At 42.5% G+C, this 16,033-nt stretch overlaps 1 protein-coding gene across 1 annotated transcript in view; it reads right to left on the reverse strand.

Moving 5' to 3' along the window:
• The window catches only part of GTF3C6 (general transcription factor IIIC subunit 6), a 69,965-nt gene extending 55,025 nt beyond the window's left edge, over nucleotides 1–14,940 (reverse strand). Inside the window, exon 1 of the mRNA XM_053716326.1 lies at nucleotides 14,834–14,940. Within this exon, the coding sequence (XP_053572301.1) occupies nucleotides 14,834–14,902 (69 nt within the window). The 5' untranslated portion in view covers nucleotides 14,903–14,940. The remainder of the gene's footprint in view (nucleotides 1–14,833) is intronic.
• Nucleotides 14,941–16,033: the final 1,093 nt, after the last annotated feature.

Here is a 16,033-nt window from a genome sequence, read left to right on the forward strand (position 1 = left end):
AACTAGTAATAATGATACATACAGCAGCAGCCGTCACCCTATACTACATAAGTGCTAACTAGTAATAATGATACATACAGCAGCAGCCGTCACCCTATACTACATAAGTGCTAACTAGTAATAATGATACATACAGCAGCAGCCGTCAGCCTATACTGCATAAGTGCTAACTAGTAATAATGATACATACAGCAGCAGCCGTCACCCTATACTGCATAAGTGCTAACTAGTAATAATGATACATACAGCAGCAGCCGTCACCCTATACTACATAAGTGCTAACTAGTAATAATGATACATACAGCAGCAGCCGTCACCCTATACTACATAAGTGCTAACTAGTAATAATGATACATACAGCAGCAGCCGTCACCCTATACTACATAAGTGCTAACTAGTAATAATGATGACAAACAGCAGCAGCCGTCACCCTATACTACATAAGTGCTAACTAGTAATAATGATACATACAGCAGCAGCCGTCACCCTATACTGCATAAGTGCTAACTAGTAATAATGATACATACAGCAGCAGCCGTCACCCTATACTGCATAAGTGCTAACTAGTAATAATGATGTCATACAGCAGCAGCCGTCACCCTATACTACATAAGTGCTAACTAGTAATAATGATACATACAGCAGCAGCCGTCACCCTATACTGCATAAGTGCTAACTAGTAATAATGATGTCATACAGCAGCAGCCGTCACCCTATACTACATAAGTGCTAACTAGTAATAATGATACATACAGCAGCAGCCGTCACCCTATACTGCATAAGTGCTAACTAGTAATAATAATGTCATACAGCAGTAGCCGTCACCCTATACTACATAAGTGCTAACTAGTAATAATGATGACATACAGCAGCAGCCGTCACCCTATACTGCATAAGTGCTAACTAGTAATAATGATGTCATACAGCAGCAGCCGTCACCCTTTACTACATAAGTGCTAACTAGTAATAATGATACATACAGCAGCAGCCGTCACCCTATACTACATAAGTGCTAACTAGTAATAATGATGTCATAAGGCAGCAGCCGTCACCCTATACTACATAAGTGCTAACTAGTAATAATGATGTCATACAGCAGCAGCCGTCACCCTATACTACATAAGTGCTAACTAGTAATAATGATACATACAGCAGCAGCCGTCACCCTATACTACATAAGTGCTAACTAGTAATAATGATGTCATACAGCAGCAGCCGTCACCCTATACTACATAAGTGCTAACTAGTAATAATGATACATACAGCAGCAGCCGTCACCCTATACTGCATAAGTGCTAACTAGTAATAATGATACATACAGCAGCAGCCGTCACCCTATACTGCATAAGTGCTAACTAGTAATAATGATACATACAGCAGCAGCCGTCACCCTATACTACATAAGTGCTAACTAGTAATAATGATACATACAGCAGCAGCCGTCACCCTATACTACATAAGTGCTAACTAGTAATAATGATACATACAGCAGCAGCCGTCACCCTATACTACATAAGTGCTAACTAGTAATAATGATACATACAGCAGCAGCCGTCACCCTATACTACATAAGTGCTAACTAGTAATAATGATACATACAGCAGCAGCCGTCACCCTATACTGCATAAGTGCTAACTAGTAATAATGATACATACAGCAGCAGCCGTCACCCTATACTACATAAGTGCTAACTAGTAATAATGATGACATACAGCAGCAGCCGTCACCCTATACTGCATAAGTGCTAACTAGTAATAATGATACATACAGCAGCAGCCGTCACCCTATACTACATAAGTGCTAACTAGTAATAATGATGACATACAGCAGCAGCCGTCACCCTATACTGCATAAGTGCTAACTAGTAATAATGATACATACAGCAGCAGCCGTCACCCTATACTACATAAGTGCTAACTAGTAATAATGATACATACAGCAGCAGCCGTCACCCTATACTACATAAGTGCTAACTAGTAATAATGATACATACAGCAGCAGCCGTCACCCTATACTACATAAGTGCTAACTAGTAATAATGATACATACAGCAGCAGCCGTCACCCTATACTGCATAAGTGCTAACTAGTAATAATGATGACATACAGCAGCAGCCGTCACCCTATACTACATAAGTGCTAACTAGTAATAATGATGACATACAGCAGCAGCCGTCACCCTATACTACATAAGTGCTAACTAGTAATAATGATACATACAGCAGCAGCCGTCACCCTATACTGCATAAGTGCTAACTAGTAATAATGATACATACAGCAGCAGCCGTCACCCTATACTACATAAGTGCTAACTAGTAATAATGATACATACAGCAGCAGCCGTCACCCTATACTGCATAAGTGCTAACTAGTAATAATGATACATACAGCAGCAGCCGTCACCCTATACTACATAAGTGCTAACTAGTAATAATGATACATACAGCAGCAGCCGTCACCCTATACTGCATAAGTGCTAATTAGTAATAATGATGACATACAGCAGCAGCCGTCACCCTATACTAGCATAAGTGCTAACTAGTAATAATGATACATACAGCAGCAGCCGTCACCCTATACTACATAAGTGCTAACTAGTAATAATGATACATACAGCAGCAGCCGTCACCCTATACTACATAAGTGCTAACTAGTAATAATGATGTCATACAGCAGCAGCCGTCACCCTATACTGCATAAGTGCTAACTAGTAATAATGATACATACAGCAGCAGCCGTCACCCTATACTACATAAGTGCTAACTAGTAATAATGATACATACAGCAGCAGCCGTCACCCTATACTGCATAAGTGCTAACTAGTAATAATGATACATACAGCAGCAGCCGTCACCCTATACTACATAAGTGCTAACTAGTAATAATGATACATACAGCAGCAGCCGTCACCCCTATACTACATAAGGTGCTAACTAGTAATAATGATGTCATACAGCAGCAGCCGTCCCCTATACTGCATAAGTGCTAACTAGTAATAATGATACATACAGCAGCAGCCGTCACCCTATACTGCATAAGTGCTAACTAGTAATAATGATGTCATACAGCAGCAGCCGTCACCCTATACTACATAAGTGCTAACTAGTAATAATGATGTCATACAGCAGCAGCCGTCACTATATACTACATAAGTCCTAACTAGTAATAATGATGTCATACAGAAGCAGCCGTCACCCTATACTGCATAAGTGCTAACTAGTAATAATGATACATACAGCAGCAGCCGTCACCCTATACTATATAAGTGCTAACTAGTAATAATGATACATACAGCAGCAGCCGTCACCCTATACTGCTTAAGAGCTAACTAGTAATAATGATGACATACAGCAGCAGCCGTCACCCTATACTGCATAAGAGCTAACTAGTAATAATGATGACATACAGCAGCAGCCGTCACCCTATACTGCATAAGTGCTAACTAGTAATAATGATGTCATACAGCAGCAGCCGTCACCCTATACTACATAAGTGCTAACTAGTAATAATGATACATACAGCAGCAGCCGTCACCCTATACTACATAAGTGCTAACTAGTAATAATGATACATACAGCAGCAGCCGTCACCCTATACTACATAAGTGCTAACTAGTAATAATGATACATACAGCAGCAGCCGTCACCCTATACTGCATAAGTGCTAACTAGTAATAATGATACATACAGCAGCAGCCGTCACCCTATACTACATAAGTGCTAACTAGTAATAATGATACATACAGCAGCAGCCGTCACCCTATACTACATAAGTGCTAACTAGTAATAATGATACATACAGCAGCAGCCGTCACCCTATACTACATAAGTGCTAACTAGTAATAATGATACATACAGCAGCAGCCGTCACCCTATACTACATAAGTGCTAACTAGTAATAATGATACATACAGCAGCAGCCGTCACCCTATACTACATAAGTGCTAACTAGTAATAATGATGACAAACAGCAGCAGCCGTCACCCTATACTACATAAGTGCTAACTAGTAATAATGATACATACAGCAGCAGCCGTCACCCTATACTGCATAAGTGCTAACTAGTAATAATGATACATACAGCAGCAGCCGTCACCCTATACTGCATAAGTGCTAACTAGTAATAATGATGTCATACAGCAGCAGCCGTCACCCTATACTACATAAGTGCTAACTAGTAATAATGATACATACAGCAGCAGCCGTCACCCTATACTGCATAAGTGCTAACTAGTAATAATGATGTCATACAGCAGCAGCCGTCACCCTATACTACATAAGTGCTAACTAGTAATAATGATACATACAGCAGCAGCCGTCACCCTATACTGCATAAGTGCTAACTAGTAATAATAATGTCATACAGCAGTAGCCGTCACCCTATACTACATAAGTGCTAACTAGTAATAATGATACATACAGCAGCAGCCGTCACCCTATACTGCATAAGTGCTAACTAGTAATAATGATGTCATACAGCAGCAGCCGTCACCCTATACTACATAAGTGCTAACTAGTAATAATGATACATACAGCAGCAGCCGTCACCCTATACTGCATAAGTGCTAACTAGTAATAATGATGACATACAGCAGCAGCCGTCACCCTATACTACATAAGTGCTAACTAGTAATAATGATGTCATACAGCAGCAGCCGTCACCCTATACAGCATAAGTGCTAACTAGTAATAATGATACATACAGCAGCAGCCGTCACCCTATACTACATAAGTGCTAACTAGTAATAATGATACATACAGCAGCAGCCGTCACCCTATACTACATAAGTGCTAACTAGTAATAATGATACATACAGCAGCAGCCGTCACCCTATACTACATAAGTGCTAACTAGTAATAATGATACATACAGCAGCAGCCGTCACCCTATACTACATAAGTGCTAACTAGTAATAATGATGTCATACAGCAGCAGCCGTCACCCTATACTACATAAGTGCTAACTAGTAATAATGATACATACAGCAGCAGCTGTCACCCTATACTGCATAAGAGCTAACTAGTAATAATGATACATACAGCAGCAGCCGTCACCCTATACTGCATAAGTGCTAACTAGTAATAATGATGACATACAGCAGCAGCCGTCACCCTATACTACATAAGTGCTAACTAGTAATAATGATGACATACAGCAGCAGCCGTCACCCTATACTACATAAGTGCTAACTAGTAATAATGATACATACAGCAGCAGCCGTCACCCTATACTACATAAGTGCTAACTAGTAATAATGATACATACAGCAGCAGCCGTCACCCTATACTACATAAGTGCTAACTAGTAATAATGATACATACAGCAGCAGCCGTCACCCTATACTACATAAGTGCTAACTAGTAATAATGATACATACAGCAGCAGCCGTCACCCTATACTACATAAGTGCTAACTAGTAATAATGATACATACAGCAGCAGCCGTCACCCTATACTGCATAAGTGCTAACTAGTAATAATGATGACATACAGCAGCAGCCGTCACCCTATACTACATAAGTGCTAACTAGTAATAATGATGACATACAGCAGCAGCCGTCACCCTATACTGCATAAGTGCTAACTAGTAATAATGATACATACAGCAGCAGCCGTCACCCTATACTGCATAAGTGCTAACTAGTAATAATGATACATACAGCAGCAGCCGTCACCCTATACTACATAAGTGCTAACTAGTAATAATGATACATACAGCAGCAGCCGTCACCCTATACTACATAAGTGCTAACTAGTAATAATGATGTCATACAGCAGCAGCCGTCACCCTATACTACATAAGTGCTAACTAGTAATAATGATGTCATACAGCAGCAGCCGTCACCCTATACTACATAAGTGCTAACTAGTAATAATGATACATACAGCAGCAGCCGTCACCCTATACTACATAAGTGGTAACTAGTAATAATGATGTCATACAGCAGCAGCCGTCACCCTATACTACATAAGTGCTAACTAGTAATAATGATGTCATACAGCAGCAGCCGTCACCCTATACTACATAAGTGCTAACTAGTAATAATGATGTCATACAGCAGCAGCCGTCACCCTATACTGCATAAGTGCTAACTAGTAATAATGATGACATACAGCAGCAGCCGTCACCCTATACTGCATAAGTGCTAACTAGTAATAATGATACATACAGCAGCAGCCGTCACCCTATACTGCATAAGTGCTAACTAGTAATAATGATGACATACAGCAGCAGCCGTCACCCTATACTACATAAGTGCTAACTAGTAATAATGATGTCATACAGCAGCAGCCGTCACCCTATACTACATAAGTGCTAACTAGTAATAATTATGTCATACAGCAGCAGCCGTCACCCTATACTGCATAAGTGCTAACTAGTAATAAAGATGACATACAGCAGCAGCCGTCACCCTATACTACATAAGTGCCAACTAGTAATAATGATGACATACAGCAGCAGCCGTCACCCTATACTACATAAGTGCTAACTAGTAATAATGATACATACAGCAGCAGCCGTCACCCTATACTACATAAGTGCTAACTAGTAATAATGATACATACAGCAGCAGCCGTCACCCTATACTACATAAGTGCTAACTAGTAATAATGATGTCATACAGCAGCAGCCGTCACCCTATACTACATAAGTGCTAACTAGTAATAATGATACATACAGCAGCAGCCGTCACCCTATACTACATAAGTGCTAACTAGTAATAATGATGTCATACAGCAGCAGCCGTCACCCTATACTACATAAGTGCTAACTAGTAATAATGATGTCATACAGCAGCAGCCGTCACCCTATACTACATAAGTGCTAACTAGTAATAATGATGTCATACAGCAACAGCCGTCACCCTATACTGCATAAGTGCTAACTAGTAATAATGATGACAAACAGCAGCAGCCGTCACCCTATACTACATAAGTGCTAACTAGTAATAATGATACATACAGCAGCAGCCGTCACCCTATACTGCATAAGTGCTAACTAGTAATAATGATGACATACAGCAGCAGCCGTCACCCTATACTACATAAGTGCTAACTAGTAATAATGATGTCATACAGCAGCAGCCGTCACCCTATACTACATAAGTGCTAACTAGTAATAATGATGTCATACAGCAGCAGCCGTCACCCTATACTGCATAAGTGCTAACTAGTAATAAAGATGACATACAGCAGCAGCCGTCACCCTATACTACATAAGTGCTAACTAGTAATAATGATGACATACAGCAGCAGCCGTCACCCTATACTACATAAGTGCTAACTAGTAATAATGATACATACAGCAGCAGCCGTCACCCTATACTACATAAGTGCTAACTAGTAATAATGATACATACAGCAGCAGCCGTCACCCTATACTACATAAGTGCTAACTAGTAATAATGATGTCATACAGCAGCAGCCGTCACCCTATACTTCATAAGTGCTAACTAGTAATAATGATACATACAGCAGCAGCCGTCACCCTATACTGCATAAGTGCTAACTAGTAATAATGATACATACAGCAGCAGCCGTCACCCTATACTACATAAGTGCTAACTAGTAATAATGATACATACAGCAGCAGCCGTCACCCTATACTACATAAGTGCTAACTAGTAATAATGATGTCATACAGCAGCAGCCGTCACCCTATACTACATAAGTGCTAACTAGTAATAATGATGTCATACAGCAGCAGCTGTCACCCTATACTACATAAGTGCTAACTAGTAATAATGATGTCATACAGCAGCAGCCGTCACCCTATACTACATAAGTGCTAACTAGTAATAATGATGTCATACAGCAGCAGCTGTCACCCTATACTACATAAGTGCTAACTAGTAATAATGATGTCATACAGCAGCAGCTGTCACCCTATACTACATAAGTGCTAACTAGTAATAATGATGTCATACAGCAGCAGCCGTCACCCTATACTACATAAGTGCTAACTAGTAATAATGATGTCATACAGCAGCAGCCGTCACCCTATACTACATAAGTGCTAACTAGTAATAATGATACATACAGCAGCAGCCGTCACCCTATACTACATAAGTGCTAACTAGTAATAATGATACATACAGCAGCAGCCGTCACCCTATACTGCATAAGTGCTAACTAGTAATAATGATACATACAGCAGCAGCCGTCACCCTATACTACATAAGTGCTAACTAGTAATAATGATACATACAGCAGCAGCCGTCACCCTATACTACATAAGTGCTAACTAGTAATAATGATACATACAGCAGCAGCCGTCACCCTATACTGCATAAGTGCTAACTAGTAATAATGATACATACAGCAGCAGCCGTCACCCTATACTGCATAAGTGCTAACTAGTAATAATGATACATACAGCAGCAGCCGTCACCCTATACTACATAAGTGCTAACTAGTAATAATGATGACATACAGCAGCAGCCGTCACCCTATACTACATAAGTGCTAACTAGTAATAATGATGACATACAGCAGCAGCCGTCACCCTATACTGCATAAGTGCTAACTAGTAATAATGATACATACAGCAGCAGCCGTCACCCTATACTGTATAAGTGCTAACTAGTAATAATGATACATACAGCAGCAGCCGTCACCCTATACTACATAAGTGCTAACTAGTAATAATGATACATACAGCAGCAGCCGTCACCCTATACTACATAAGTGCTAACTAGTAATAATGATACATACAGCAGCAGCCGTCACCCTATACTACATAAGTGCTAACTAGTAATAATGATGTCATACAGCAGCAGCCGTCACCCTATACTACATAAGTGCTAACTAGTAATAATGATACATACAGCAGCAGCCGTCACCCTATACTACATAAGTGCTAACTAGTAATAATGATACATACAGCAGCAGCCGTCACCCTATACTACATAAGTGCTAACTAGTAATAATGATGTCATACAGCAGCAGCCGTCACCCTATACTACATAAGTGCTAACTAGTAATAATGATACATACAGCAGCAGCCGTCACCCTATACTACATAAGTGCTAACTAGTAATAATGATACATACAGCAGCAGCCGTCACCCTATACTACATAAGTGCTAACTAGTAATAATGATACATACAGCAGCAGCCGTCACCCTATACTACATAAGTGCTAACTAGTAATAATGATACATACAGCAGCAGCCGTCACCCTATACTACATAAGTGCTAACTAGTAAGAAAAAAAGTGCATGGTCAAAGAAAGAAAAACTTGCAGTTTGGGTTCAGTAGCATCATTATGGCTATGGGGGATGTGCCAGTGTGTATATGCATCTCTATTACAGACTGGCACTGAGCTCTCTGTGGGTATTATATCTATGGGGGATGTGCCAGTGTGTATATGCATCTCTATCACAGACTGGCACTGAGCTCTCTGTGGGTATTATATATATGGGGGATGTGCCAGTGTGTATATGCATTTCTATCACAGACTGGCACTGAGCTCTGTGGGCATTATTTCTATGGGGGATGTGCCAGTGTGTATATCTATCACAGACTGGCACTGAGCTCTGTGGGCATTATTTCTATGCGGGATGTGCCAGTGTGTATATGCATATCTATCACAGACTGGCACTGAGCTCTGTGGGCATTATTTCTATGGGGGATGTGCCAGTGTGTATATCTATCACAGACTGGCACTGAGCTCTGTGGGCATTATATCTATGGGGGATGTGCCAGTGTGTATATGCATTTCTATCACAGACTGGCACTGAGCTCTGTGGGCATTATTTATATGGGGGATGTGCCAGTGTGTATATGTATCTCTATCACAGACTGGCACTGAGCTCTGTGGGCATTATTTCTATGGGGGATGTGCCAGTGTGTATATCTATCACAGACTGGCACTGAGCTCTGTGGGCATTATTTCTATGCGGGATGTGCCAGTGTGTATATGCATCTCTATCACAGACTGGCACTGAGCTCTGTGGGCATTATATCTATGGAGAATTTGCCAGTGTGTATACCTATCACAGACTGGCACTGAGCTCCCTGTGGGCATTATTTATATGGGGGGGGGTGTCAGTGTGTATATGTATCTCTATCACAGACTGTCACTGAGCTCTCTGTGGGTATTATTTATATGGGGGGTGCCAGTGTGTATATGCATCTCTATCACAGACTGGCACTGAACTCTGTGGGCATTATGTCTATGGAGAATTTGCCAGTGTGTATATCTATCACAGACTGGCACTGAGCTCTGTGGGCATTATTTCTATGGGAGATGTGCCAGTGTGTATATCTATCACAGACTGGCACTGAGCTCTGTGGGCATTATATCTATGGGGGATGTGCCAGTGTGTATATGTATCTCTATCACAGACTGGCACTGAGCTCTCTGTGGGTATTATTTATATGGGGGGGGTGTCAGTGTGTATATGCATCTCTATCACAGACTGGCACTGAGCTCTCGGTGGGCATTATATCTATGGGGGATGTGCCAGTGTGTATATCTATCACAGACTGGCACTGAGCTCTGTGGGCATTATATCTATGGAGAATTTGCCAGTGTGTATACCTATCACAGACTGGCACTGAGCTCCCTGTGGGCATTATAGCTGTGTGTATCTATCACAGACTGGCACTGAGCTCTCTGTGGGTATTATATCTATGGGGGATGTGCCAGTGTGTATATGCATCTTTATCACATACTGGCACTGAGCTCTCTGTGGGTATTATATCTATGGGGGATGTGCCAGTATATGCACCTCTATCACAGACTGGCACTGAGCTCTCTGTGGGTATTATATATATGGGGGATGTGCCAGTGTGTATATGCATCTCTATTACAGACTGGCACTGAGCTCTGTGTGGGTATTATGTCTATGGGGGATGTGCCAGTGTGTATATGCATCTCTATCACAGACTGGCACTGAGCTCTCTGTGGGTATTAGGTCTATGGGGGATGTGCCAGTGTGTATATGCATCTCTATCACAGACTGGCACTGAGCTCTCTGTGGGTATTATATATATGGGGGATGTGCCAGTGTGTATATGTATCTCTATCACAGACTGGCACTGAACTCTGTGGGCATTATGTCTATGGAGAATTTGCCAGTGTGTATATCTATCACAGACTGGCACTGAGCTCTGTGGGCATTATTTCTATGGGAGATGTGCCAGTGTGTATACCTATCACAGACTGGCACTGAGCTCTCTGTGGGTATTATATCTATGGGGGATGTGCCAGTATATGCATCTCTATCACAGACTGTCACTGAGCTCTGTGGGCATTATATCTATGGGGGATGTGCCAGTGTGTATATGCATCTCTATCACAGACTGGCACTGAGCTCTCGGTGGGCATTATATCTATGGGGGATGTGCCAGTGTGTTTATCTATCACAGACTGACACTGAGCTCTGTGGGCATTATTTCTATGCGGGATGTGCCAGTGTGTATATGCATCTCTATCACAGACTGGCACTGAGCTCTGTGGGCATTATTTCTATGGGGGATGTGCCAGTGTGTATATCTATCACAGACTGGCACTGAGCTCTCGGTGGGCATTATATCTATGGGGGATGTGCCAGTGTGTATATCTATCACAGACTGGCACTGAGCTCTGTGGGCATTATATCTATGGAGAATTTGCCAGTGTGTATACCTATCACAGACTGGCACTGAGCTCCCTGTGGGCATTATAGCTGTGTGTATCTATCACAGACTGGCACTGAGCTCTCTGTGGGTATTATATCTATGCGGGATGTGCCAGTGTGTATATGCATCTCTATCACAGACTGGCACTGAGCTCTGTGGGCATTATTTCTATGGGGGATGTGCCAGTGTGTATACCTATCACAGACTGGCACTGAGCTCTCTGTGGGTATTATATCTATGGGGGATGTGCCAGTATATGCATCTCTATCACAGACTGTCACTGAGCTCTGTGGGCATTATATCTATGGGGGATGTGCCAGTGTGTATATGCATCTCTATCACAGACTGGCACTGAGCTCTCGGTGGGCATTATATCTATGGGGGATGTGCCAGTGTGTTTATCTATCACAGACTGACACTGAGCTCTGTGGGCATTATTTATATGCGGGATGTGCCAGTGTGTATATGCATCTCTATCACAGACTGGCACTGAGCTCTGTGGGCATTATTTCTATGGGGGATGTGCCAGTGTGTATATCTATCACAGACTGGCACTGAGCTCTCGGTGGGCATTATATCTATGGGGGATGTGCCAGTGTGTATATCTATCACAGACTGGCACTGAGCTCTGTGGGCATTATATCTATGGAGAATTTGCCAGTGTGTATACCTATCACAGACTGGCACTGAGCTCCCTGTGGGCATTATAGCTGTGTGTATCTATCACAGACTGGCACTGAGCTCTCTGTGGGTATTATATCTATGCGGGATGTGCCAGTGTGTATATGCATCTCTATCACAGACTGGCACTGAGCTCTGTGGGCATTATTTCTATGGGAGATGTGCCAGTGTGTATATCTATCACAGACTGGCACTGAGCTCTCGGTGGGCATTATATCTATGCGGGATGTGCCAGTGTGTATATCTATCACAGACTGGCACTGAGCTCTGTGGGCATTATATCTATGGAGAATTTGCCAGTGTGTATACCTATCACAGACTGGCACTGAGCTCCCTGTGGGCATTATAGCTGTGTGTATCTATCACAGACTGGCACTGAGCTCTCTGTGGGTATTATATCTATGGGGGATGTGCCAGTATATGCACCTCTATCACAGACTGGCACTGAGCTCTCTGTGGGTATTATATATATGGGGGATGTGCCAGTGTGTATATGCATCTCTATTACAGACTGGCACTGAGCTCTGTGTGGGTATTATGTCTATGGGGGATGTGCCAGTGTGTATATGCATCTCTATCACAGACTGGCACTGAGCTCTCTGTGGGTATTATGTCTATGGGGGATGTGCCAGTGTGTATATGCATCTCTATCACAGACTGGCACAGAGCTCTCTGTGGTATTATATATATGGGGGATGTGCCAGTGTGTATATGCATCTCTATCACAGACTGGCACTGAGCTCTCTGTGGGTATTATATCTATGGGGGATGTGCCAGTGTGTATATGCATCTCTATCACAGACTGGCACTGAGCTCTCTGTGGGTATTATATATATGGGGGATGTGCCAGTGTGTATATGCATCTCTATCACAGACTGGCACTGAGCTCTCTGTGGGTATTATATCTATGGGGGATGTGCCAGTGTGTATATGCATCTCTATCACAGACTGGCACTGAGCTCTCTGTGGGTATTATATCTATGGGGGATGTGCCAGTGTGTATATGTATCTCTATCACAGACTGGCACAGAGCTCTCTGTGGGTATTATATATATGGGGGATGTGCCAGTGTGTATATGTATCTCTATCACAGACTGGCACAGAGCTCTCTGTGGGTATTATATATATGGGGGATGTGCCAGTGTGTATATGTATCTCTATCACAGACTGGCACAGAGCTCTCTGTGGGTATTATATATATGGGGGATGTGCCAGTGTGTATATGTATCTCTATCACAGACTGGCACTGAGCTCTCTGTGGGTATTATATATATGGGGGATGTGCCAGTGTGTATATGCATCTCTATCACAGACTGGCACTGAGCTCTCTGTGGGTATTATATCTATGGGGGATGTGCCAGTGTGTATATGCATCTCTATCACAGACTGGCACTGAGCTCTCTGTGGGTATTATATATATGGGGGATGTGCCAGTGTGTATATGCATCTCTATCACAGACTGGCACTGAGCTCTCTGTGGGTATTATATCTATGGGGGATGTGCCAGTGTGTATATGCATCTCTATCACAGACTGGCACTGAGCTCTCTGTGGGTATTATATCTATGGGGGATGTGCCAGTGTGTATATGTATCTCTATCACAGACTGGCACAGAGCTCTCTGTGGGTATTATATATATGGGGGATGTGCCAGTGTGTATATGCATCTCTATCACAGACTGGCACTGAGCTCTCTGTGGGTATTATATCTATGGGGGATGTGCCAGTGTGTATATGCATCTCTATCACAGACTGGCACTGAGCTCTCTGTGGGTATTATATATATGGGGGATGTGCCAGTGTGTATATGCATCTCTATCACAGACTGGCACTGAGCTCTGTGGGTATTATATCTATAGAGAATTTGCCAGTGTGTATACCTATCACAGACTGGCACTGAGCGCCCTGTGGGCATTATAGCTGTGTGTATGTATCTATTACAGACTGGCACTGAGCGCCCTGTGGGCATTATAGCTGTGTGTATGTATCTATTACAGACTGGCACTGAGCGCCCTGTGGGCATTATAGCTGTGTGTATGTATCTATTACAGACTGGCACTGAACTCTGTGGGCATTATAGCTGTGTGTATGTATCTATTACAGACTGGCACTGAACTCTGTGGGCATTATAGCTGTGTGTATGTATCTATTACAGACTGGCACTGAACTCTCTGTGGGCATTATAGCTGTGTGTATGTATCTATTACAGACTGGCACTGAACTCTGTGGGCATTATAGCTGTGTGTATGTATCTATTACAGACTGGCACTGAGCGCCCTGTGGGCATTATAGCTGTGTGTATGTATCTATTACAGACTGGCACTGAGCGCCCTGTGGGCATTATAGCTGTGTGTATGTATCTATTACAGACTGGCACTGAACTCTGTGGGCATTATAGCTGTGTGTATGTATCTATTACAGACTGGCACTGAACTCTGTGGGCATTATAGCTGTGTGTATGTATCTATTACAGACTGGCACTGAACTCTCTGTGGCTATGGGCCAGTATATCACTATTATTCTCCCACCTCTTCCTCCTCATCTTCACTCTGGTATCCAGGGTTACCATCTGTAACAGCGTCGGACAGGGCCGCCATATTGAAAGGATTCTAGTGCGCTGTTATGTCACTTCCGGTGGTAGACATCTTTACTGAGGGAAGGGAACACCATAAGTATAGGAACCGGAAGTTATCACTTAGGGCAGACAGAGTGTGATGTGATGTGGCAAGTGGTGGTATGATGTAGTGGTGTAAAACAACTTCATTCGCTATCAATCCGCGGGGCATAATACGGCCCCAGTGCTTTGTTCTCTGAGAGCTTTAGATGTGACCCGGGGGACATGCTATGTACAGATGAGACAATGTCACAGGGAGCTGCTATGGTACACAATAAACTCCCTCAGACCGGTGTCCTGTCGGATTTAGCTCCCTCATGCCTATAGAATTTGTGTTATGGTAAAATCTGAGTTTAGCGTCTACATTTATATTCTCGGCCATACAGCATTATTTTACTTCGAAAATTGGTCTGATTCAGATGAGGGCTTCCAACAATACTGCAGTGTTTGTGTCTCCAGTAACAAAAAGGGGAGCCAGGGGGTCCCTTTAAGGCTGTGTGCATTGCATGCAAATGCATACTGTTATCGCTCCCTTTAAGACTAGGTGTGGTGTGCGTTTACCCACTAAAGGTTTGTACCTGCCCCTTTAAGACTGGGCATGCGGTGAGCTGCGCTGGGTGTGCATGGTGTGAGCTTTTCCTTTAAAGGGACACTGAACCCAACATTTTTCTTTCATGATTCAGATAGAGCATGCAATTTTAAATAACTTTACTTCTGTTATCATTTTTTTTTCGTTCTCTTTCTATCTTTATTTGAAAAAAAGGCATCTAAGCTAAGGAGCCAGCAAATTGTTGGTTCAGAACCATGGACAGCACTTGTTTATTGGTGCTGTCCAATCAGCAAGGACAACCCAGGTTGTTCTCCAAAAATGGGCCGGCATCTAAACTTACATTCTTGCTTTTCAAATAAACATACCAAGAGAATGAAGAAAATTTGATAATATGAGTAAATTAGAAAGTTGCTTAAAATGACATGCTCTATCTGAATCACGAAAGAAAAAAATTGGGTTCAGTGTCCCTTTAATGCTGTGTGTGTGGTGCAAGTTGTCCCTTAAAAGTAGGGTGACCAGACGTCCACGGAAATGTCCCCAGTGTTCTGTTAAGGGACCGAACTC

Source organism: Bombina bombina, chromosome 6, assembly GCF_027579735.1.
Source record: "Bombina bombina isolate aBomBom1 chromosome 6, aBomBom1.pri, whole genome shotgun sequence".
NCBI lineage: Eukaryota > Metazoa > Chordata > Amphibia > Anura > Bombinatoridae > Bombina > Bombina bombina.